Source organism: Chaetodon auriga, chromosome 1 (assembly GCF_051107435.1).
Source record: "Chaetodon auriga isolate fChaAug3 chromosome 1, fChaAug3.hap1, whole genome shotgun sequence".
Lineage (NCBI taxonomy): Eukaryota > Metazoa > Chordata > Actinopteri > Chaetodontiformes > Chaetodontidae > Chaetodon > Chaetodon auriga.
This window is the reverse complement of record NC_135074.1, coordinates 21,356,648-21,382,822: the sequence shown is the minus strand read 5'-3', so window position 1 is coordinate 21,382,822 and position 26,175 is coordinate 21,356,648. Positions and strand designations below refer to the sequence as shown.

Below are 26,175 nucleotides of genomic sequence, written 5' to 3'. Positions count from 1 at the left end.
GAACCACCATGTAGCACCATCATCAGGCCAGAATTTCACTTCAATCAACACTTTGGTTTATGATGAAATACCTACAAACCTAATGGCCTCCCCATCAGCCTCAGCTGTATTTCCTCTTCAGTGTAAATGTTAGCAGGCTAACACGCTAAATGAATATAGTGAACATGATAAACATCATACCTGGGAAACATTAGCATTGTCATTGTGAGCATGTTAGCATGCTGAGTGGTGGATAGTACACTGTGTACACGAAATCTCCAGTAATATATAGTGCTCTGAAACTCTGCGTAATGACTATTTTTAACTTTCACTTGTAACAGAGTATTTACACATTGTGGTATTGCTACTTTTAATTCCTCCACCACTACTCACAGAACTGCAGATTTCATCTATTTTCAGTTGGAGATACCCATGCAAACACCACCGCTGGCGCCCGTCACTCGAGTAGTGGGTACTTGGTGATGAGCGAAAAATAACCCCTGAGATTTTACAAAGAAACACACATGAAATTTGATATGTCCTGTTTAGCTTTGAACCACATGGCCGTTTCATTATAATTTGTGGACTTTGGTGAAACCCCATGTCAAAACACCTGGCAAAAACGGAGGTGCTGTCAGACATTCGTCATGTGTGTTAACAGTGGCCCAGTGACATGTACGAGGCTCGCTGGATCTTCTGCAGCTGTATGTTGAGAGGGCACAGGAAATATTTACATTCAAGGCATCAAAGGAATAGCCGTTGAGTGATGTTAGAGCAGCTCCCGCTCGACGAACCCCACCATGTGTTCCACTTCACTGACGCTTGTCCTCGGTGGTAAAAGGACATCTCAGCTATTCCAGCCCTTCACACACATCCCTCTGTGGCGGGCACATTAGGAACATGCCTCACACCTCTGGCTTTAGAGGGGCTTTGTTACAATAAAACTAAGCCCCCGACAACTCTTGTGCATTCCACTAGACTCCTGAGTATCAGTGCCGTGCTTCTGATGCTTTATGAATACCACGACTGCTGTAGCTGTCATTATGGCAGTTTCAGGAATTAGTCTCCACCAGTGCTCTATTACTGTTAATGACTTGACTATATTACTGAATGAAATCACTCACTCTTGTGTTTTTGAAGGATTTATATTGACCTTTGTGTGCACACAAACTCATCCAAACACTACTGTCTAATCCATTCCCTTCTATCAGCTGTAGTAAGTCAGAAACAAGATGACAAATCTTCAGTATTGCTACTTTCTTGGACTATTATCCACATTTACTGGACTCTGTCATCCTTTCATCTCTATTCTTGGAAATGAGTGTAGAACAGAGTGACAAACCCTGAATTATTACTTACATAAATACTAAAACTGCCCTATTAATGAACAGCAAATCCAGTGGTACACATGGTACTAACATTGACAGTGAAGATGACGAGATGCAAGATGACTGCAGAAGAGGAAAGTGGTGCAAAAACAAAAGAAGGATGTGGACTAAACACAGTTTGTGATGCAGGTTAAGAGTTTCATGCAGGCGTCGCTGGAGACAATTCAACCTCCTCTTCAGTCAGCAGCTCGAACTTCTCACTTCTTTTCTTCTTTAGCAATTTGAGCTGCAAGCCAGGAACATAAGTCAGCACACAGAGGCCTTTTCAAAACCAAGTGCTAACCGCGTTTAATTGTTCTGCACCGTATCAGTATTTGTGTTTTTTATTTAGTTTAAAAGTAATTCTTACTTAAACTTAAATATTTGTCCACTTGGGGGCAGCAATAATAAGATCTGAACACAATACAGATGTATTATCTTCTTCTATGATGTGACATGTTAGCAAACCTATTTACATCTAGCAAACATAGGGCAAGGCCAAGAAGAAGAGGAAGAAGACCAACTTCAACTCTGATACAAATTTCACCGGCAGGTGATGTCATTAAAACTTTTACTTCAAAGACTTGACATTTTACTCGACAGCAATAAAAGCACATTTAGCTTAATGTGGAGGAAGTAAACAAGCAGTTAGTTTCTACATCAGATAACTGTCTCTAAGCGAAGATGATTTGACAAATCCTGCTAAAGCATTTATCAGTGTGGGCGGGGTTGGCTCTTTCCTCAGGCTCACGTGTTGGTTTGAGACATGACAGAACAAAACGTTGTCAGGAAAGGGTGAGAGTTAAAAGAAGGAGAGAGATCCTCACTGAGAGGAGATGGATCGTGGCTTTAAGATCCATCTGAACCTTCAGAATGTATTCTTAAATACATGCTAACGTTGCTAAGGTTGTGAGCTGGACCTCATGATGATATGTTTTCATGTTTGTGCTTACTGTTCATGACGGATGAGAAAGAGGAGAAAATGGTGGATACCAGAGAAAGGATGGAGTCTGAATTAGTTGTCACCCAGCAGGATACTTACGGCGAACCTCCAGTTTACACTCCACTGTGTCTTCTCCGCTGGCGTTGACTGCTTTGCACGTGTACACCCCCCCATCGAACAGACAGGGCTTACGGATCTCCAGCGTCAGAACACCTTGCTTACTGAGCATCCGGTACTTGGCTTCATTTGAGATGTCCATCTTGTTTTTGTACCAGGTCACTTTGGGCTAACAAGACACAGTATGTCAGGTGATATTCTACACAATCTGTAATACTGACATGATTGCACAATTTGTGCTGGTCCATTACGACAGAATAAACACTGGATTTATGTGGTGGATACTATTTCACTGAGGACAGGGTGTTTATTACTTGCTATGAATCTCCAAATGTCTGCATGAAGAGGCGGACAGGTGTGTGAGTGTTTGTGTGTGTGTGTCAGGGGGTTATAGTGATGCTTGTATTTTACTCAGTTATTCTACTTTTGAATGTGCATGAAAGTGCATTTTTGGCTCTCAGCTGTATGGTTGGAAACTCCAGAAAAAAATAGTAAGTGGAGTTTGGATTCTTTTGCTATTCAAAAGGTTTCATTCTTGACTTTTAAGCCAACACAGGTGAAAAGTCCTAAATGTGCTGTAAATGGAATCATAACAGCTATTGTTATATGGTTGAAAGCTCTGAAAAAAGCTAGAAAGCAGACCTTGAGTTTCTCCATGTTCTCATTACAGTAAAAGTTACAGCTATTGCTAAAGCAGCATTCTGAATATTCTTTGCACATTTTCATTTTCTGACCTTTGGTATGCCCCTGACTGAGCAGCTGAGGGTGGCGTTGTATCCTGCTATGATGGAGCGGTTCACTAAAGGATGCGTGAACTTGGGCGCCTCTGAGAAGTCGTGCTCCTTGTGGGAGGGCGGCTTGTAGACGATACCTGAGGAGACAGTTTTCTTCAGTTCTGCCCGTCTGCATTTATGACAACTACGCAGATTAGAATATTTATACTTGTGCGTCACAAAATCAGAACCACTGCTGCTATGAACTAAATATGTAAGTGCAGTTGGAGCCCACCAGTTTTCTGGATATAAGCGGCATCTTTGCTGGTGCAGGGCTCCTGGCTGAGGCCCACCAGGTTGATGGCAAAGACTCGGAAGAAGTACTCGTTGCCCATGATGAGGTCAGACACGACGCAGTTGGTTCGCCTGTACTGTTCGTAGACTGTGAACCACTCCTTCACACCAATCACACACAAATGTTTCACACTCAGTTTTTCCAATCAGTACACTGTCGGCGACAAATGAAAGAAAACTGTGAATAAATGAGAGTGAAAGCAGATGCTTCCATACAGGGCAGGAGGTCACGACATGATTTGTTGTGGATCATGGATCCACTGAAACTGCTCTGGAAGCTCACAGTGGCAAAACCCCTCACCTCACAATGTGTACTTTACTTGTATTGAAGGAGCTTGTGTTTTAATGTCTAAAGCATAATATAAAAAAACTAATTAGTAATAATATGAAGGCAGGAAAAAGTTAATCTCATCAGATTTCCTTATTTAGCAATTTCAGTCCACAAAAATTGACATTTGTTCACTTAGACAAATTATGTTTACCAACACCTGATGATAACGATCTAGAGATATCACTGATTTGATTTCAAAATACCCTCATAATCTACTTGAAACTAAAGGAGTTGTGCCCTTAGTTTAAATTGATTAATTTAGCTACAAGAATGAAATAGGATATGGGTAGATTTAAACAACATGCGCCCTCTGTCCTTTTATATTTATCAGCCGTCGTCTCTGACATCTAACAGGTACACAGTAAGTTGTTATTGGTAACATGATAACCAGCATCACCGAGCTTGCTATAAAGAGATGAAATTAATTTGATCTAATAATGACTACAGGGAAACTTGAGCCATCAGCCGAGCTCGGCAGGAGAACAATGGCCCTGCGTCACTGTGCAAACAGTCCGGAGCAGGTCAAGGCTAGAAGGATCAGATAGGACATTCCTGGCCGACATTGTTCCTGGCAGCTCGGGGTGGAGGATGGTGCCAGTTACAGCACTTGCCAACGGCTCGGTCCTTAATGCATCACTTCTGGCCCACAGAGGAGACTGTGTGCACAACATCGGCTGACTACAGCATGTATGTGTCACAAGGGAGGCTGAAAGTGTCCATGCAGCATTCGTCCTCCCACATGCAGCAACACACTCATTCATGTTGGCACGGACTAAACGTCAGTGAACAAGGAGCTGTGAGTTATAAGGACATGGAGACCACTGCTGTCCTCTGAGAAGACCTCAGGAGTCCATTCAGTCCTGACTTGAGTAAGGCCATGTCCAAAATACTTTCAGTTTGACTGGGACGGGCAGTGTCTTGTATGTCTAATTTCCAACTGAATCAAAGTGGGCCAGACACCAGCTACGATCACGCGGCGCCTCATAATCATGACCGGAATAAAATCTGCTTTTTGTGGTAACACAGAGTGCGTCAATTGCAGGAAAAAATGTAAATTGTTGTTACTGTTTTCAACTGCAGCTGATCATTATTTGCTAATACCAACACCAGTGTTTGAACTGTCTTCTGGTCTTGTATTTATCTACATTTGGCTCAGGAAGGTTTTAAAACCACTATTTTCAGACTGGGTCCAAGACGATTTACTTCTGGGTAATTGCTGTTGAGCGATTGTATTTGGATCCTAATTGCCTGCCGCCACATAAAAAGCTTGTTTTCAGCTTCATTTAGATGTAACATAAAAATAGATGTGAGCTTTGTTGCTAGGCCCCAAGGGTGTAGAGTCTCACCATGGTCTTCTTGTCAGCTTTCTGGATGTTGTAACCAGTTATTTCACAGTTACCGTTGTCCTTCGGCGGCTTCCACTCGAGTGCCACATTGAAGCCCCAGACATCCATGATCTTCAGAGCCTGAGGGGGTCCTGGGAGATCTACAGAGGAGAAACATGATGGCAAAACTGCTCTATGATAGGATGTTACTAGCATGAATGCCAGAGACTGTGTTAATTCCTGTCCATGTGCTCCTGCTTACCAACAACCTGCAGTGTGACACTTGCTGTGTCTTCCACGTTCTCAATCTCGACCTGGAGATCATACTTCCCTGAGTGATCTCTCTCTGTCTTGCGGATGAAGAGAATCGTATCCACTTCACTGTTCCTCACGCTAGCAAATTTGGGGTTTAGAGGCTCCCCGTCTTTGCTCCATGTCACCTTTGGCCTGGGCTTACCCTGCGTGACCAGAAAAGTTGTTAACAATATTCACTGATGGGGGCCAAGACTTTGCATGAATCCTGTTCTCAGAGGCTCAGTCGATGTGACGTATCTTCCACTGTGCAGAGGATTGTGGGTCAGAATAGACGCAGGTTGGCGTTCATACTGGTATTTTTGGTGTGCTGCATTTGATATACCACTTATTGGGACATACTAAATCTTTTTCTGGCATAGTGTGGCAGTTATGGGTATTGGAATGCAGACATGCTAACATAAAGGAATGCATGATTATGTTAGCATGTTAGTATGCTAGGTAAAAGCACAGCCTTTCCTCTGGCAGCACCTACAGACCTAGCCTCTCAGTCACTGTGTCACATACTGTCATTTTAAAAAGACAAACTTACTACCTTCTTTTGATGGTTTTGAAGTCAAACATCAAAAATACAACAAGACATCTTCCAGTTGCACTTAAGCAACACCTGAAGAAAGATATGCACCAAAATATTCTGTTCACACCTGCATAATTTCAGTTCATACATTTATGGATAAAATTTGCAATAAATCGAGCACCAAATAGCAGAAAAAAAGAATCATATTTGCTGTTAATCTGATTTCATCCTTTTTTCTGCATATGACAGACCAAAGTCATGTGAAGAGTAACTGAATCTTTGTGCATTGTTCATGTTTCAGTCCAGTGTTTATGTGGTGGTTTGGGATATTCTGGTATTTTCTTGTGTACTGTGGAGAGGTGTGGGGCTTTGGTTCCTGTGTTTCCCTTTTTGGCAGAGGGTGGGTGTGGTTTTCTAGGTGGCCTGGGCTGTGGCTGTGGCTCTAACACAGCTGGGACTCATCACAATCAAGCACAGCATAAAGACTGAGGACTGCAGAGGACTCGCTGCCAGATTGTTTCTGCTGCTTAGTGTGAGTTCTCCTGCCTGATCTATAGCTCCAGCATCTCTGCCACCACCTGCCTTGAGCCTCACCCCCTAAACCCCCCTGTTTATACTGTATAAAAACATAAGTAAGCATCTTGATGTGTTGATGATTTCAAGAAGGAGTCTAATTGATTTTGTCTCATGTGCACTGCACCTGGAATGGAATCACAATGTTGACGGTGTCTCCAACTTTCCTGATGAGTCTCTGGCGGAGATTTCTGGGTAGCCAAATTTTAGGGCGTTCTGTGTACAGAAAAGCAAAACCAGAGAAATGACGGGGAGTGAAAAATCAACGAGTTTAAATGAGGAGAAATACGAGTCTCTATGAGATGTGCCGAGCAGCATGTCTCATTAAAACCCAGAGCAGAGAGTCTTCAAAGGATCAAATCGACAAACACTCACGCATTATCTCTCTGATGGTGACAGGCTGAGCCAGAGTGGCGGGAGCACTGGGTCCTGCCATGTTGAAGGCTCGCACCCGGAACTGTAGCTTTTCTCCGGTGGTGAGACCTTTGACGGTCAATGATGTCCTCTCAGTCAGACCCTCAATGGCTGGTATCCATTCGTCCGCTGCCACCAGAGAACACACAGCAAATTAAAATGACACGATTCACCTGATTGTTACAATAAATACAGACAAAAGTTCGTCTGAGCCTCTATTTTGTCAGCATATCATCAGATGTTCGGTGTGTGTTGTGGAGAGAAACCACAGCTCATGACAGCAAATAAAATCCAGGTATAACTACGAGTTAAGGCCTCTGAAGTAGATAATTCCAGTCATTACAAAGCTTAATGTCATCATATAATCATCGTGCCGAAGGCCTGGAGGCATCCCTGGAGAGAGTACAAGAAAGATGGCTCAGGTATTCATTTACAGCTGACTAACTGGTGAAAGAAGCATGAAAACACTGAACTTTCATACTTCTTGTATTTGTTTGGCCCCGACTGTTCACAGCTGATCGCCTTTGCAGCTTCAGATTCATTCTGAAACTCATTTTTGTGCTCCAGCTTTTGTTTAAACGGTTTTCTTTGCTTGTTTCTTACATCATGTAGTAAAACAACTCAAATTGTGTGGTGGTTTTCTTGTGTACTGTGGAGAGGCGTGGGGCTTTGTTTGTTGCGTGTCCTTTTTTGGCAGCGGGTGGGCGTGGTTCTCCAGGTGTCTTGGGAGCTGGCTCCAACACAGCTGGGACTCATCACAATCAAGCACAGCATAAAGACTGAGGGCTGCAGAGGACTCGTTGGTATAGTTGGCCATTTACTAGTGTGTATAAGTTATGTATTTATTTTTGTATCTCTGGTGTTGATTACCACTGCCTGATCTCCTGTGTCCTTTTCCTTTTTGCTCAGTGGGTGCTCCTGCCCCAGTCTCCAGCTGCAGCCTCTTGCCACCACCTGCCTTCAGTCTCCAGTCCACAACCATCACCACCTTGTTTCACCTGTGCGTCTACAGCGTATCCCTGAACTGCTCTTCACCTCAGTACTTCGTGCCTCAGCAGCTATTCCCAGGATTCCCCAGCTAGTAGTTTCCTGCATGCCTGGAGTCTCCTTTCATTATCCATTCAATAAATTCCTCTTTTGCCCTTGCTCCCTGTCTGCGTGTCTGTTATTGAGTCCAAATCCTGCCAAAATATAACAAATTGACCAGTTAAAAATATCACATTGTGAAATTAATCATAGTGGTTTTTTGTTTGTTTGTTTGTTTTTTTCTTTTTCAGGTGTGGCAGACATGCGTACTTTGGGCTCTTTTTGATGAACTACTGTTGGAGATCTTTTTAAGATTTGTGCTTTGTGGTCGCAGTTTGGTTAAGTTTAGGCAAAACTCACTAACCCTAACCCACTCACAAAAGTCACTGCTGACTTTTGGTTTAAACTGGGACACCAACTCTGGCCTCTTGGGTCATTGTCCTGTGTTTTATCCATCCACTCCGACCTACTCCCTATGTGGACCTTTTGGTCTTTTTACTACGCCACCTGGCCCTGAGTGTCTAATACTGGAGTTTACATTGAAAATAGTTGAAAGCCAGGTGTGCACTTTAACAATTCAGCTACCTGGGTAGAGATTTTCTCATCCCTCTCCCACCTGAGAATAGCTTTTGGTAATCTGTCCTGTGTGAGCTGTTGGGAAATTTGGAGACATCCGCTGCTGTACTTCAATGCGATTAACTGATTAGAGTATTTAAACTTTGATTATACATGCTATAAAAAAAACTTCCTTATCAAAAGCATGCAGTCAGGTTGCTTCAGCACTTACTGCCCTCCTTGCAGTACTCAACCCCATAACCCTCGAGTTCAGCTGAGCCGATCCTCTCAGGCGGACGCCACTTCAGCGAGATGGAAGTGTCACTGATGTCTTCAACAGACAGTCCGATGGGCTCACTTGTGGGGGCTGAGAGTGAGGCAGAGGACAGACAAATGGGCTCTGTAAGTCAGTTAAAGCATTACTCAAATAAATTTACGATTAAGTGATGGACAAGTGGACAAACCTGATCAGCAATTAACAAATTATGTCAACTAATGAAAAGCCTCACAAAGCTTTTTAACAGCATAGGGTGCAGGTTTCATGTCATACATACAGTGTCTTCATGCACCACCGTAACATGAAGACTCACTGAACAGCTGAAGAAAGAGAACGGAAATAAAACAAAATGCAGACACACAAGTACATACAAACAGAAAACAATCACAAACATCTCCAACAAAGGCCAAAATTAAAAGATTCAATTAAATTAAATGGGATGAGACTTTCAAGTATTATTGGCCTTTAAAGTTCTTTGCCTTTTAAAAGCTGCAACGCACCGGAGAGCAGTCTGCTCCAGGTCAGTATTTACTGATGGAGATTAAGAGTCAGTCAGTCCTGGGATCTGTTTTTACAGTATAATTTACAAACAAAATTTATCCTCTGCTTGTTGCTAATGAGGACCAGACCACTGTTTCATCAGTACACAATGATGTAAACTCAAACAAGTTGTATTTAAAGTGGAATAAGCAGGATGAACATGCACATGGATGCACAAGTTATTTCTCACCTATGGCAAATAGAAATGCTATCAAGGCCAGTTAACGAGGCCACCAAGGCAGCAAGTAACTTGATTTGTAAGATCCTTCAGCCAATTAAAGGGGAATGTGGCTGATGTGGTGTGTGTGTGTGTGTGTGTTATTAAATAAGACTGGCTACATGTTAAAAAACATGTTAACCATCCAAGAAACCAGTCAAGAGTTATGCAAATGAGTATATGCTGTATGTAACTGAACAGCAGACTGCTTGATCGTGGCCATGTTAAATATGTGCGGTTGTGTTGTCAGTTATCAGAACATTCTATCAGCGTGTAGAAAGCCTTCTTTTGTCATCCCAGAAAGATGAGCTGTCTGACTGACCTGGAGGTCACAGCTGGGCTGAAGTGCCTGCTGTACTTTCTGTCCCGCAGGGATGAAATGACATGATTTCAGTTCGCATTAAAAGACTTCAGTTCATCAGCTACTTCCCACAAATTGCTTTCGCCACAGAAGTGCCAAAAGCAAACAGCCAATGTCACAACAAATATTAGCAGCAGAGACTTAAAGACTCTGCAAACGATGGCGCCGTATTGTTATTACAGTGTTCAGCATTGGAATTTAAGGCCTCCACTCTCATTTACAAGCTCGCTTCTGTCTGTCATAGAACTGTAAGAGGTCAGGAGGAATTATGGAGGGGGAGAAAAGATGTGTAATTGGCTGCCAATTTAGATCAATGGTGGTGGTAGATCACTAAATGTCCATTAAGAGAAAGCAAACACAGTAGATTCAAGCCAGTTAGCTGCTCAGACGGCTGCACTGTTAAGTTAAGGCACATCTGGAGCAGTGACCTCCACCAACAGATTCATACATTTTTGTTTCAGTAGTGGAGCCATCTGTGCAGCTTGGCTCCGAACGAGTAGAGTACGCTGGAAGCTGCGGCCAGTTATCTGATGGATTAAGACTGAATAACACTTGGACTCTCTAACAGACCCATGTTTGCCATGAACAGTACATACTCCTGCCAACATCTCATCGTCCTTCCGAGGTAATATTTAGTCAACCATATATTTTTATGTTGATGCAACAACTTGATGACAAGTTGAGGACAGACTGACAGGTGTTGAATTTTAGTTGTGACCTTGTCATCACTAAAGTCAGGAAACCGTGTCACAGGACACAGGCTAAGTATATAGAGCAAGCAGATGATGGGAACACCTGTCAGAGGTCAAGGGTTTTCCTGAGTGTAGAAAGTCACAGCAGCAGGGTGCGTTTAAGAGGCAGCTCAGGAGAGAGCAAAACATCTCAGTTTGTAAAGCAACTAGAGATTTTCTTTCACTCGCAACATCTGCAGCATGATTACTAAACCGTCCTTAACACTTTCACACATAAAGCACTGAAAAATGAGGCTCTGGAATATGCAGCCAATTTTTCCATTAATGTCCTTCGTGTGTAAACACAGTGAAGGTTCATTTCTGTTTCTAAAACCTGATGGAGAATCCAGCATCTCAAAATGAATGACGTCTACTACCAACAGGTTCCGGCACTGGCTCTGGTTCAGCTGCAGGAACAGGCTCCACAGGGGTCTCCTCTGCCGCGGGACCACTTTCTGATGGGGGGACACCCTCTGCTGGTGGTGTCTCATTCTCAGCTGGAGCTCCCTCTTCCCCGCTGGGGGCTGCCTCTGCTGGTGGTTCACTACTGGCTTCTGGTGCCTGTTCCGCCTCAGGAGGCGGAGGCGCCCCTGTGTCAGGCTTGCTGGCTTCCACTTCTGCTGGTGCCTCCGGTGGAGCATCTTGTGCTGGTTCCACGGGCTTCTCTTCTCGCACTGGCTTCTTCTCAGCTGTCTTTGGAAGTTTGGTTTTTTTCATTGTTCCTCAGTGTGTAGCTGCTGATTTCAGCTGCTGGTTGCATGTGTCTGCCTCTTCTGCCAAATGCCTCGCTCTAACCTACACTCTTATTCTCCCTGGCTCACATATACAGTCCCTCCTTACTATTGTCTTTGCAGTAGTGACAACAATGCTTCCTCTGCAGCAGCCTCCACGGTAGCGTGAAGCCCTCTGTGTTAAGCAGCTGGTCCCAGCAGAGCCGAGAGCTTCCAAGCCATTATTTATAGAGGGGGATGCCATGGATAGTTTCCCAATCAGCTGTCTTACAAGCGATTGGCCATCTGGATACAGTCATGTTCCCTCTTAAATCAACAAGTGGAGAATGAGATAGTGCTTTACATATTACATATCTCAGATTTGTTCAGCAATTCATAAGGCAGGAAGCGAAACAAGATGGCACTTCAGTATGATCATCAAGCGTCTTACTGCTTTTCGCCTTCACAATTTCTATGTCCACACTACAAAAAATGAGATCTAAGTAAGATGAAATATCTTAAATCAAGACAATATATACTTGTTTTTTGTCTGACAAGGTTAATCCCTTAATTAACTTATTATCTTGATAAGATATTATAACTTCTTACTGAGATTTTAATGCTTGAAACTGGCATTTCCAGTGACAAGCACAAAACTGCTCGATGGAAGTCAGTTTTTCTCTCTATCCACAAAAATCTACTTATGTTTTTACTCTGGCTTCACTACTTTGAAGATAAATGACATTTCCTGCTCTGTTGGCAGATTATTTTGTTTATTTTGGTCAATTTTTTTTTATTTTTTGCATGTCCAGGTGTTATTGTATGGCATATTTTCCTTGACGTATATAAAGTAACGATTTACACAAGGAATTTCCAAAAGAGCATCATAAACAGGAAAGACAATTCTTACTTTCTTAAGTACTGAGAGATCAACGGGGGGCAAAAACTCCTCACTCAAAAGGACTTACAGACCTTGAAAACTTGGCTTCAAATTTTAAGTATTTTTCTAAATATTGAGAACCAGTTAATTAGCTTCATCGTGACTCTGTGGGTTGATCAGATTTGATTTATCATGATGAAACGACCCACTAACTGTAGAATTCCTTCAGTATGATCTCTGAGTTTGTCTTCATCAGCCTATAGGAGACTTAATTCATTCCACAAAATTGCTTTACTCTACTTTAAGATTTGATTAGTTATATGTCATTTTCATTCAGAATTTGATCACCTCTCAGACAAACACTCTGTTTGAGGCTACTTTAGCTGCTACGAGCATAGCACACCTGAATCTCCAACAGAACTGTCAGCGGTTGTGTTGCATTGTGGGTAATGTAGGAGGAAGAATGCACAGAATAAAAAAACTCAAGGACACTTTGACATAGTAACAGGAGGAGCCCCAGACTCCAAATCTGTCCCACTTAAGCAACAGCCGCTAGTCAATGAACATATTATGACTCTGGTGTGCTATTTCCTCATTACCTGGTGCTCAATATCTGAACTATACAGTGGTAATCTATGTGTATCATGTGGTGGTGCAACATGCACACACCCTCATGACTGACATTACTCAGAAATGACCTGTGGATCATGTACTGTATGTGCAACTGGTATTTTTGCTCCACAGACAATCCACAGACTTCTTGCATTACAACAAACCTACAGCAGACATGTCCCCGTCCTGTCATGACCACAAGTCAACCAGGCACGTCACCTGAGTGAAACCTTAGACCGACAAACAGGCGTGACATGACCCCAGAGTCACCAAAGGCAGACATCATCGCTGTCACCCACCACATGATCACGGGGTGGGGAAAATGTCGGAAAATGATTAACTGAATGGGGCAAGTGGGACAAGAACTGGTTTAAACTTGTTGATAAATACTCACCGACTGGCACGAAAGGCTGCGAGGCCGGACTGTGACGAGACATGCCGATGCCGTTCACAGCATAGACGCGCATCTCGTAAGCCACTCCTTCAATCATCCGCTTGGCTTCGTAGGTTGTTTCAGGATAAGGGTCAAAGTTCAGCCTCATCCACCGGTAACTCTTCTTCTTCTTTCTCTCCAGCACATAGCCTGAGAATTAATGATGATCAACCAGGCTTGTCAGGACAGTAAAAGGGGATGTAAAGAAGAAATTTCCTTTTTTCATGTTTTATTTTTATTTTTATTTTTATTTTTTACCAATAATTGGCTTTCCTCCATCAAACAGAGGAGGCTCCCACTGGACTACACAGGAGTCCTCTCCCACGCTGAGGATTTTTACAGCCTGAGGAGGATCTGGAACATCTGGAGGAACACATTACTCACTGTTATGATTTTTGGAAGAAATCAAATCCATTTGACATCAAACATTTGTTGCTACATGAAGCGTTCATACTTCTTTGCCTGCTGCTTTGCCTGTGTGTGTGGTGATTGGCAGCGTTGACGCTTCTGTCTGCACGGCGGCGTTAATGAAAAGCGACTGCTGTCATTAAAATTAAAGGGAGAGCTCTGTCTTACCGACAACTTTCACGTTGATATCAGCTGTGTCCTCCCCAGCAGGGTTTCGAACCACAACAGAGTAGATTCCCTCATCCTGCCTCTCGGCCCCCTCAATGGTGAAGACACAGTGTCCTTTGGTGGTTTCCACATGGACCCGGCCGTCTCCCTCTGTGACAACCTACGCAATGTGAACCAGAGCCTGAGTGAAGCATCTTTTCAGTGAGTCTCCTCTCACTCTAAACTGACATTTAACATCATGCCACTCTCAGAGAGCTGATAAACACTTTCCAGCACAGCTTCCTGAAGTATTTGGGCAAATCATGCTCTTGAAAGCTAACCTCACATGTCGATTTGAACACTGTAAATGCCACCATGCAAATGCAGGACCAGCGCTGGACAGCGCCTGAAATGGCACAGAGTTTCTCAAAAGGACAGAGAAACCTTGAGCATTCGAGGGACAAACAAAATACCTACCATGGTTTTCAAATGAAAAAATCTTAACGAGGTTCACTCATTAGTAACAGATGTGTCTTTTATTGAATCTGACAGTAAGAAATGAAAGAGTGATGCAATAGAAAAAGAGGCAGTCTTCTCCAAGAGCCTTTGATTTTTCCTCTACAGACACTGACATGTTTGTTTTCACCATCCCAAAATGTAAAATTCAGCACAGCTTCAGAATATCATCCTATCGCTTTGAGTCACTTCATAAAGTTGCCATACAGAAATATACTTACTGCCCAGTTTCCTCTGACCTGTGTCTGTCTGTAGGAAGGCTTAAAACATGCTCTTACCTTATTAACATGGACAGATACTGAGGAACAGCACATGCAGTTCATGCTTTACAAACTGAGCCATGAAAGCAGAACTCCCACGTACAGCGATAGTCACAGGAGAAGCTGCTTTTATGCGTTTGTCTGTTGTTTCTGCTGCAGCCTTTTCTTTCTCCACGGTTGTAAATCAATAATAACACACAACCTCTTCAGTCAAGTAGCTGCAAGATCAATTCTTTTGTGTTTTGATGGCTGCGTGCATTCTCTTCTCAACTCAATCGGTAACACACTTGCAAGTTTACATTGGGTGAAATGTAAACGTACTGACTTGGATTGCAGAGTCAGAATACGACAAGCAGGCATGTATTCATAAGGGACGTGCACACTTACTTCCCCGTCCTTCATGGTCCAAGAGCATGTCGGCCCTCCTGTGTCCTCTCCGTTGGGTTTTACAGAACTAGCCTACATTTGAGCAGAGCAAAGCGGTAAAAGCCGAAGAGAACAGAGAGGCCACGCGACCTCTCTTTCTCCTCAACTAAAGGGAGGCGTCACTGAATTAAGCTGTAAGTAGCTTATTCCGCTCAGTTAAAACATCTCCGTATCCCAGCCAGGTCTATTATCAGGGAGGAAAGCATTAGTTATCACTACATCAGTGTGGCTACAGAGCTGACCTTAAGAGTTAATTTTAGGCTCAAAATCATTAGTTGATAAGAGTGCTTGTATTATATTTGAACTCTACTACATATTTTTTTAAATATGCCATCATTTGTCTGAATTTTACAGCATTAGTAGGGCTAGCAAGTATATATTTTTTTTTTATCATGAATGAGCCTCAGGTTTCAGACCTTACCTACTGTGCTCTGGACAGATGGTGGATGTCAGATGATGCTTATGAAGCTGAGCAATAACGCGAGTCTATTCGTCTTTTTTACCTTCTCTCCTTTGGTCCAGATCACTGTGGGAGCAGGGTCTCCAGTGATAGGGACATCCAGACGCAGTTTGTTGCCAGCCACCACCACGATGGTGGACTCGGCAGTGCGACCCATACAGTCCAGGTGAATCTTAGGAGGATCTTAGAAAGTGAGAGAAATGGTTAAAATGAACAGACTCTTGTATATCAGCTACTTATGTCTGACACTCTGCAAGAAAGTAAGTTTGTGGTACCTTGGCGTGGCACGTAATCGATCTTAACCTCTAGAAATACAAGTAAAAAAGAGAGTGAGAAATTGAGTAAAATTTATCTTGTGAGGCAACAGATGATGTTAATTTTGTAGTTTAAAAAGTAAAATCCTCAATATTACCTAAGAAATTGAGTTTAGCGGAAAGGTTGAAAGCGTGGCCATCTGGCACAAAAGTGTAGTCTCCCTCATCTTCTGGTTTGACATCATCAATGGTCAACTTGTGGATCCTAAAAAGGTCAGAATTTTTAGTTCTGGCGTCATGGTGGATGTATGCAGCATATTTAACACGTCAAAGCGGTCTCACCTGCCAATATGAGTGATATTTATTCTGGCGTCAGGCTTGACTTCTGCGCCGTTCTTGTACCAGGTTCCCCTCACGTTCTCATCCGACACCTCACACTTAAAAACCGCCTGATCCTTGGCCTTCACTGTGAGGTCTGCGATGCTCTGGTAGACCTCCAGTTCTTTCTCTGCACAGTTGAAAAAAACACAGCCTCAGAGAGCAGATAACGGAGACTCTCGAGACCTTCAGACTCCAGAGGAGGTGCTACCGGATGAGGTTGGCGGAATAAGATGCAATAAGATGATGATGTGTGGGGATAATGTGATAAACAAATTAGATGCAGCTATTGTATGTGAGGATAATATGGTAATAATATGTTTGAGCGTGAGGTGTTCATTATCTTTGTGCAGCCTTTGTGTGTTGTATCTTAGCAACAAACACAAGGGGATTAACTAATTGGATTTATGGTGGGAAATAAAGTGGGAAGATATGAGGACCAGATGCAGGAGCCTCAGGCTGTTTATCACAAGAAATAATATACTTGGGAGTTATTAAAGTTATCCCAAAGAAATTGTTATCTGGACGAGATAACTCACACCACGCTCCTTGTAAAGGTTACAGGAGTTTCACGTCAGCTCGCTGCTGGGGAGGACACATAAGGTGGGAATGGCATTATAATGGGGAGTTCTGCTGTGGACTGAGGTGTTGATCCCTGCTGAGCAATGGCAGCTGGTCATTTTGGCAGGCTCTGCGTTCGATTAACAGGCCAGATAAACTTAACTGGACGGAGAGCCGAACAAAGATCAGCTTTAAATCTACACACAACAACCCCTGGGACACACACACACACGTATCACACATACACATGAATATATATATGCAAAAGTGAGAGTATATATATTCAATATGCTGGCAGGACTAAATGATAGCTTCTAGAAGAAAACACAGAAAAGGTCAAATTCTAAACGTTTATGGCGGTCATGTGTGATTGAAAGTTTGTTTTGCTTCTTGATGAATACTGAAGATGAAATGGTTACTGGGTGGTAGAGTACAGGAGGGTGAAACTAGCTGGGGTTTATGTTTTGCCTACGTCCATGTGCGGATGAGTTTGAATCGTCCCCATCCATCATTTCTAGATCACCTGTGGATTGAAATTAAGACTTCTGAGCATATTTATGTACCTAAAGGCTTCACCTGCAGAACACGTCATGGCTTAAATCATCATGTTATTGAAAAAGATATTGAAATCCGACTGATTTACAAAGACTCAGACTTCTGAGAGGCCCAGCAGATATTTCATCAGCATCATCAGGCTGTCATGTAGTAATAAAACGTACTTGTAAACCACAACTTGCCCTTCATAGAAAATAAAGATTTGAGTTAGATGTGAACACGTTTGCTGTTCTTCTGATGTCCGCCCTCGCTCTCACTCCTCTCCTGATTCGTTGAAGAGTTTTTATTTCAGCGAATCCTGAGTTGGTGATGATTGTTGGATCAGTGAAAGATGAACCAAGAAGGTTTTGGTGAGTTTTATTTTGTTTCTGTTGAGTTTGAGAGCGATTTAGCAGCTGATTCTGGTTAAACAAAAGGGATCTTACTCTTTAACAAACAGGTTTGTCTCTACGGGGATCATTTCCATGTCCACCTGAGCCTGTCAGTGGTTAAAAAAACAAACACTTAGTGTACATACATTGATGGTGCGTAAACGCCTGGAAGCATTGCAGCTAGTTTTGTGGCTGCCGGCTGAAGCCCTCTCACTAAATACTGGGAAAATTTTAGTCACTTGGACCCAAAAACTTGGGAAAATAGTGTCCATAATCAGATAATAGTTGAGTGGTACATTGAAATCTTCCTGGGCCGACTCAAGCTGGAAACTGCACACAAAGTCATTGATTTTAAATGTCAATATAACGTCTGGTGGGTTGTTTTTTTTTTTTTTTTTTTTTTTTGGTATAAACTTCTGAAAAGTCAGCCTTCATTTTGCTTTTTATTACACATGATGACAGACCAGCTGTTGAATGAGAAAGAGGAACAAACACACAATAAATCAGCACAAGAAAAACAACAACACGGAAAACAAAGACAGGGCAAACAAAGAGCAGAGAGGCAAACTGGGTCACTTGTGCAGACCTGTGTCCTTCAGGTGAAATATGGTCCACATCTTCTAACTTTAGCTTGCATGTGGACTTACGTCGCTGCAGTAACCTTGGCAGAATGATGTGGGCAATGGCAAGAGGCACTATATCCCAAAGATAGACAGCATGCCTGGAGTGGCAAGGCCACACGACTATTGGTAGGGTATGAGAATGTGCACTTGGAGTGTTCATCACTGACAGAAGTGGTTCACACTGTACTCGGCATGACTGACACTCACCCTGCACCAGGAGTTCAGCCACAGACTCGCCGCCATTCGTTTTAACCTTGTAGTGGCCGCAGTCTTCCTTCGTGGCCTCGTTGATGATCAGGACGTGTTTGCAGCCGTCTTTCTTGAAGCGATACTTGAAAGACTCGTCTCTGGCCAATTCCACGCCGTCCTTCTCCCTGCACAGAAACGCAGATTATATACAAAAGGAGTATAAAAATATCATATCCTCGTGAAGGATGGCTCAGTTCACAGTGGAGGATTTTGTTTAATAATTCAGTAAATATCAAAATCACCATATGATAAACTGAATGTGAGCTCAAAGGTCTTCTTACTATTTTTGGAGCTTTCAGCAGCACATTGTTACGATCTCCCACTCATATGGTACATGACTTGTTTTTACAAGACAGAAAATCTGCATTTAGATCTTGCGATGACAGCTAAGCTAGCTACCCTCGTTGCATGAAGATAATGAGATTCAACTGAAACCTGCGAATGGAGCTTAGAGCTTAACCTTTAACATAAACTGCTGAAAAATGTCAACACCCGTGCACTGACTAGAAAGATCATTTTAATACTCTGGAGAAGCGGTTTACTTGTTTATAAAGGTTAGTACGTTAGATTTAGCACTGACGCTGTGAAGCGGTTTTTGTCGACACTTCTAACCTTCTGTAATGTTAAGTTTATCTCAGTTTCACCATTAATCATTTGACTTTTTACCTCACATATTGATCTTTGGCTTCTGTTCCAAGAATATAATTTTGGACTAAACCAAAGCCCTCATGCATTTGCAGCAACTTCTTCCTTCACATAAAGGTCACATGGGACGTACTAAAGTGCCGATGTGACCTTTTCGTTGAGGTGATAATTTACGGCTTGCGGCGATACTTCAGTCCGTCACAGAGACAGTGCTCTGCCTGTGGACATGACAAACTCAAATGCCATCTGCTGGGTGTCTGAGCAATGAACACTGCCGAAGAGTGACTGAAAATCTGCTTTGAATCCAAAGTAAGGCTTAATTATACTTGTTTTGATTTGATTTAGTGACTGTTAACCCAGAAACATCCCTTTATCAATCCAACTATGGCTCATTAATTTCATATCTGATTTTATTTTTAGTCTTAACAACACTTGAACAGCTGAAACTTTACGGGGTGTGTTTAGTTATGCTGAGCTGTACGGTTAGTTCCAGATGATGCTTCTTTTTTGAGTTTTACCTTTAGGATTTATGCAGCTGCAGCATGAAAATTTAAGTCCTAACACAGACAGTTGATTTGTGAGTGCAAAGAAGAATATCTAACCATTTAACGTTGGCTCCTTCCTCTGAGACCTCACACTCTAACTCCACCCGCTCACCCTTCATGACCATCTGATCCTCCAGATTCTTCACAATCAGGACGGGAGGCTCTGCAAGAGAACAGACAAGCATGAGAGGCTGGACTGCAACTCTTGTAGATTTCTATTTTCTGGATTTGTTGTGTTGTAAAGTTCCTTTAAGCTTTAAATACCTTTAACAAAGAGCTCAGTGGTGCATTTCTCCTCTCCCACCACACAGCAGTATGCTGCATCATCTGCCAGGGAGCAGTGGTTGATGGTGAGGTAGCGCATGTTGCCGACACTCTCGAAGATGTACCTTAACAAAGGCCAGGAGGATTTTTTAGAGATGCAAGTTTTGTTGAAAACATCAAGGTGAAATGGCACGTGTTAGCTAAAGAGCTCATGCTATTTTGTAAAATGCAAAATAGCTTTAACAATCATTTTATTCGCTCTTGGACGCTTACTTGCTAGTGGTGTGACAGAAGAAGAAGGTATCATCCATGTATTGATGAAGGCAGAGGAAAAAGAAAAGAGGAAAAATGAGCGACTGCTACTGTTGAATGCTCCATGATGTACAGGCACAGCATGTTTTATAGAGCTGAAGTGAATAGTTTCCATCTCATCTCTAAATTCTAACCTTCCAGTTGGATGAAATTCTTGCCCGTTCTTCAGCCATTTCACCTCGACATCTGGATTGGCGACCTCAACGGCCAGTTTTATTTTATGTCCCTTTGTCACTTGGTAGGCGGGATCCAACTTCTTGAGGAAAGCTAAGTTTCAGAGAAGTGACACATACAGTATTCAGTTACACTTCGGTCTATACTTTACATCTTGTCTGAATCATCTTTTATAAACTCTGGACAGACCTTCACTTTTCTTCTCTTCTTTCTTCATCTTCTTCAGTCTCTTGAGCATGCCTCTCAGGTCGGTAATGCCATACTGAAAAGCAATCTTCTGATATTCTGAAGCAGGAGCATTGCGGAGAATCTCCCACACGTCCACGTCAGGATCTGAGCTCGTCTGCACGGCTCTAATACACATGAATGACCGGAGGAAGGTGTTAAAACCAGTCGCTTAACACAGAGTTTGCAAAGATGTAGGCTGTGACAAGGGTTTTTGTTTGGTAATATTTCATTAACAGATTACTTCTTTAATTCACCATTAATTAACTATTAATGAATAACTAACAAGCAACTGATGATTAGTCAATTTAATACATTGTTTACTAATTTTTAACATATAAAATTTTGATAATGTAGACTATAATTATCCAAAGGGACAATATAATGTTCATGTATATCTAAAGGACCATCTTGTTAACAAATTTAACAACATTTCTCCCTAAAATATTGAGAAAAACAAGAGTTGTACTACTACTACTACTACTACTACTACTACTACTACTAATAATAATAATAATAATAATAATATATTAATAAACTTAGAATGTCAACTTAAAGAAAACCAAAACACAATATAGTGACTGGACTTCTCTTCCTCCCCTCTCTTTCTGAGTTTTTATCACACCTGGCCACTAGGTGCCCTCAGTAACTTTTCAACCTCAGCCAATCACCTGGCAGCTTTTCTGAGCAGCCATGTGTCAGTAGCTTTACCTGCTTTGTTTGCAGTTGTCTGCATTTGAGTCCAAGATCTGTGCATCACTGCAGATCTTTTTAAAATTTGCTTATCAGTAGTGGAATAAAAGTATTTATTGTGCGTAAATAAATGTAGCAATTTTATTAATATTTTGTACAACATACCGTGAAACTATTGACTGATTTATGTACACATATGATTACATTTCTACTGTGCAATTTATTATATAGATTAGCAAACAATGTATGTCTTTGTATTATCATTTTATGGACTCATTATTAAACAACAGTTGCTAAATAAACAAATACATGGCTTTGAATGACTGAATGCTGACAGATGAAGATGCATGCACAACAACACCCACACAGCATGTCAGCAGTTTCTTACCGATTGGAGGATTTTAAGAAACTGCTGCTCATTCAGAGGAAGAGCCCAAGAGGCAAATATGGCAAGACAAATCAGACACGTTAAAAACACACCATTTCAAAAGCAACACAATCAGCATATTAGAAATAGGCCTTTAAAACAAATTGAATGTTATGCCCAGTCAGTGATTTTGTGTGGCGGGGTAACAAGGGGGATGCATTTTGGTCATTTTGCTAACAAAGGGGATTGTAACCCCCTAATTTCCCCTCAAATTGTCTCACAATTATGCTAGTGGTAAATCAGTGCCTGCACAAATTAGGCCTAAATAACATCAGGACAGTTAAAACCACATGTTAACATACTTCTTTGTATGGGGTTTGACATGGTGTCAAGTTCATTGTGCATGGGGGACAATAAGTATCTGGTAATGGTGTGTGATACACAGAAGTGATTTTTGATGTGTTGGGAAGGTGACTTTTGAGTAAGGAAAGAGAAAACCATCACATTCGTAAAGGGGAGAAAAAAGCTGTAGAAACTCTATACCTGATGGGCATTGAAGAAGTGCTACTGTTGGAGTTATTCTAGTTTAAGTGAGAGGATCGTCAAGACAGAAAACACAATCACAACAGAATTAATCTAGAATTTGATGAGCATCATTATGAAAGTGAGATGAGATAAGGCAACTAGATTTTCAGGGCCCCATATGGTGCGAAACAGGACTTAAATGGCTGCATGTGCATATATTTCAAATGAGAGTACATTGTATTTTCACTGGCTGAGAAATAAAATCAGCTTTTGCAAATTCAAAAGGACACCAATGATGAACACATAATGTCACCCTAACTTATCGTATGCATTATGCATTCTGAGTTAATGTTCAGGCTTACAGTGTTTGCATGCAGGTAAGTTATTTGTTGTTATTTGGGGATCATTCCAACTTTTGGTTTTCAAAGGCAGAAACAGCTTACTCTCTGAAGATACAGGATGATCCGGAAAAAATGAGAGTGAGACAGAGTTAGATTAGAAAAAGTGACAAATTCAACATCTCAAGTGTACAATTGACTGTCAGTATTTTATAACTGCTTACCTCTTCTTTAATAAGGTACTGAAGTCCAGCTCTCCCGAGTCTTCTTTTCCATCTGTACTACTGCAGAAATATTAGCCAGCAGCAGCAAAACATCAACATCAATAGCGCAGGTTTTCTCCAAAGAAATGATAAATGTTAATACTTCACAGACATGGTTTGTTTTAAATAAAACAAATCCAGATTCTTAGCCTTTTACATAGTCCTATTTACTATTGCTCCAATATGCAAGTGTAAAAGGAAACTGATTTATACTGTACAAGACACATATCCAAATAATAATATTAGGATTAAAACAGACAAACTGTATTGGACAGTATCAATCTTTAAGACAGGAAAGGGCAAGAAAGAAAATGAGTGCATTCAAAGGATCAGTGTGTCAGATTTAGTGGCATCTGAATACCCATCACCTGTCTGTCTGTTATGGGCTACTGTAGAAATATTGTGGTGCAACATGGCTGACTCTGTGGAGGAGGCCCCGCTCCCTCTGTAGATATGAAGGTAACAAAAACACAACGATTCTTTTTCTCAGATGATTGAACACTAATGAAAACACACTCATGAATAATATATTCCATTTCTGCTGAAAGATCTCCTTAAACCTCACACACTGGTCCTTTAATGGAGTGATAGAGAAAATAAAAGTGAATGTACAGGCAGATGTTTTGCTGGGGAGACAGGTGTTGCCATGTTTAAAGGAACAGTTTGACATTTTGGGAAATGCGCTTATTTATTTATACCACCGTAATGTCTGTTCACTAACTGTGGCACCAGAGCTGGTAGTCCAGTAGCTTGGATTAGCATAAAGACCGGAAGCAGGGTGAAACAGCTAGCCTGGCTGTCTCCAAAGTTAAAAGATCTGCCTACCAGCACCTCAACTTAACATATTAAATCACATTTGAAATAAATAGTCAGACCATACCTAATATATGAGATGAATATTTTAAGAGAGAGAGAGAGAGAGAGAGTTATGAAATGCACCAAAGATCCTCGGCAGGAATAAAACCAAAGATGTGCAGATCTGTGGGATGCACCTTAACCAATAGGCTACCGGGGCACTCTGCTAGCCACTTATGCCTGCTTCCAGTACCATACATAACACACAGTGGTCTCAGTCTTCCATGCTAAGATACTTTTTTGGGGGGTTTTGCCTTTATTTTGATAGTACAAAGATGGGGAAGAAACAGAGAGGGGCTGACATGCAGCAAAGGGTCCCAGGTTGGGATCAAACCCAGGCCGCTGCAGTAAGGTCTCAGCCTGATGAGCTACCAGGTGGGCCCCAGCCTCTCAGCTCGGAAAGACAGCGAATAAGCGTACTTCCCAAAATGCTGAACTATTCCTTTAGAACCATGAGCAGCAGCAGTCATCCAAAGCAAGAACAATACAACACTCAAGGTTAAAAGAAAATGACGGTCACTCCAGGGGCTGTTCGACTCTAATCAGTGGGATGAAAGATAAAGACAAGGGCATAGATTTGACTGTGTGCTTGTCTCCTGCCTCTGATCCGACAGCAGGATTAGAAGCTGAGTCTCTGGTTTATGTGGTGAAGTTACAACACACCATAGCGGCGCTTCCTCTATGTAGCAACCCTGTGGAAGAGCTCGACAACTGAAAAGCCTGTGTGTCTTAGCACATCCTGAACTTTCAGCACTATCAAACCACCATCAAAGCTCACTCTACCGGGTAGCTGTTTGTGCAGCTGGCTCTGCTGTTTTGATTGAGACCCAGGAGTAGATCAGAGAGAGCTGATGGCTGCAACAAGCGCATGTTACTTAATAGTTCAATAACCAGCGTATCAAGATCTGTCTGAGTCAAAGGTTAACACAATGACAACTACTACAGTTGGCGACTACACCCAGGATTTTGAATTTGAGTCCGATTAGCTCTCTCGTGGTCTTTGTTCTAGGTCGCTCTCTCAAAATTCAGCAGATTGGAGGCTGCACCATCCACAACACTGGTTCTGTTTGACTTGAAGGCAGAGAGGAAACAGGCGTCAGGAGAGAGAAAGAGCCTCCGATCCTGGTCCTGATTTCTCTGTTCTTAACAATCAGATGACTCAGAGTTTGAATACGAGCCTCCATTGTTGCAACAAACCCCTTTACTACCTTGTTTGTGGTCCACTTCTCTTCTTACTGGCTTCACTCCTGATAGGTTAGCATTTCCACAGTTACTCATTACACGAAACATGGTAATATTCCTCTAAGTTTGGTAACTGTGTCAGTGCAGTTTCTTTTCTCTTTTTAATGTCTTAAATCCTGATTAGCCAACATATTAATTAATGCAAAATCCAACCAAGTGTTACATAGGTATGACAAGAAGCCTCCTCATTGACTTTATGCATAAACTTATGCTTATGTGTGTTTGGTACTATTCAGTAGGGCTATGGACGTCCAGAAGGAGGCAAGTTTTCAGTACTCCAGCTCATTTGGACACTAATGACTGCAAAACCTCTTGAGCCCTTTAACCTCTGCATGATCTTGAATTCCTCTTTGTTTTCCTGTCAGTATGTTGTTCATACAGTATACATCTAAATGCACAGTAAAGCACACTGGACGGTGCATAAAATGTGACTTAAATATATCTGACCTGGAGCAAACCCATTCATTGAGTATGGCAGTGAATAGTACAATACAGGTAATTTCTTATTTCTTAAGACTTATTAAATGGCTGAAGGTTTTTAAGAAAAATGGAGCAAACGAAAGTATTCTTTTCATATGTGTTTCATGTAAATTCATAGTTCCTAATCATGGAGATGTGTAATTGTGTCAGTTTTTGATGATTTTGTGATGTTTTTCATTATAAAAAACAGTTACGATGTTAAACTTTTGATGCTCAGTCGTCTGAACAATATTGCACTCAGATAATCTGATTCCAAGCTGGAATTTCTCTTTGTAATAAAATGAGTAAATATGAACCATTTTTGTCTTTTAAACATTGTTTTACTATAAATTTAAAGCAGAATAGCAGATAACTGATAATACATTAAACTGAATTATTAATTGAAAGTGAATTTTGTATGTAAATGATTGGGGATTTAAATATCAAACATATAAAGTTTTGCTTAAACCCTGTAAGGAAAAGAAAAACAGGTTGAATTTTAGATTTTAAATCACTATCAGTGAAATACTTCAGGGGACCAGCAGTCAAACCCTCAAGGGAAAAACTTACATGGAGAAAAGGAAGCTAATCAATAATCAATGTCAAAGGGGCGAAAGGCATTTTATGTCTTATAAAAAAGTCTTATAAAAACTTACGTGCGCCTAAAAGCTGCTCTTATGTCAAAACCTTCCACAGCACGAGACTCTGAAATGTAGAGCCAAAGTCATTGTGATACAAGAGAATCTCATTAGAGACTGAGATCATGTGAGAAA

At 41.7% G+C, this 26,175-nt stretch overlaps 1 protein-coding gene across 1 annotated transcript in view; it reads right to left on the bottom strand.

Annotated features, from left to right (window-relative positions):
* Positions 1 to 1,339: 1,339 nt before the first annotated feature.
* The window catches only part of mybpc3 (myosin binding protein C3), a 32,422-nt gene continuing 7,586 nt past the window's right edge, over positions 1,340 to 26,175 (bottom strand). The window contains exons 7-31 of the mRNA XM_076736698.1: positions 26,059 to 26,107; positions 22,808 to 22,867; positions 21,742 to 21,768; positions 20,625 to 20,788; positions 20,396 to 20,528; positions 20,223 to 20,225; positions 19,950 to 20,074; positions 19,743 to 19,848; positions 18,454 to 18,620; positions 16,101 to 16,266; positions 15,917 to 16,023; positions 15,780 to 15,809; positions 15,548 to 15,687; positions 13,864 to 14,023; positions 13,546 to 13,650; positions 13,249 to 13,437; positions 8,759 to 8,893; positions 6,907 to 7,074; positions 6,659 to 6,747; positions 5,392 to 5,587; positions 5,151 to 5,290; positions 3,415 to 3,574; positions 3,141 to 3,277; positions 2,389 to 2,575; positions 1,340 to 1,593 (exon numbers count right to left, since the gene is read on the bottom strand). Of these exons, the coding sequence (XP_076592813.1) occupies positions 1,565 to 1,593; positions 2,389 to 2,575; positions 3,141 to 3,277; positions 3,415 to 3,574; positions 5,151 to 5,290; positions 5,392 to 5,587; positions 6,659 to 6,747; positions 6,907 to 7,074; positions 8,759 to 8,893; positions 13,249 to 13,437; positions 13,546 to 13,650; positions 13,864 to 14,023; positions 15,548 to 15,687; positions 15,780 to 15,809; positions 15,917 to 16,023; positions 16,101 to 16,266; positions 18,454 to 18,620; positions 19,743 to 19,848; positions 19,950 to 20,074; positions 20,223 to 20,225; positions 20,396 to 20,528; positions 20,625 to 20,788; positions 21,742 to 21,768; positions 22,808 to 22,867; positions 26,059 to 26,107 (2,972 nt within the window). The 3' untranslated portion in view covers positions 1,340 to 1,564. The remainder of the gene's footprint in view (positions 1,594 to 2,388; positions 2,576 to 3,140; positions 3,278 to 3,414; positions 3,575 to 5,150; positions 5,291 to 5,391; positions 5,588 to 6,658; positions 6,748 to 6,906; positions 7,075 to 8,758; positions 8,894 to 13,248; positions 13,438 to 13,545; positions 13,651 to 13,863; positions 14,024 to 15,547; positions 15,688 to 15,779; positions 15,810 to 15,916; positions 16,024 to 16,100; positions 16,267 to 18,453; positions 18,621 to 19,742; positions 19,849 to 19,949; positions 20,075 to 20,222; positions 20,226 to 20,395; positions 20,529 to 20,624; positions 20,789 to 21,741; positions 21,769 to 22,807; positions 22,868 to 26,058; positions 26,108 to 26,175) is intronic.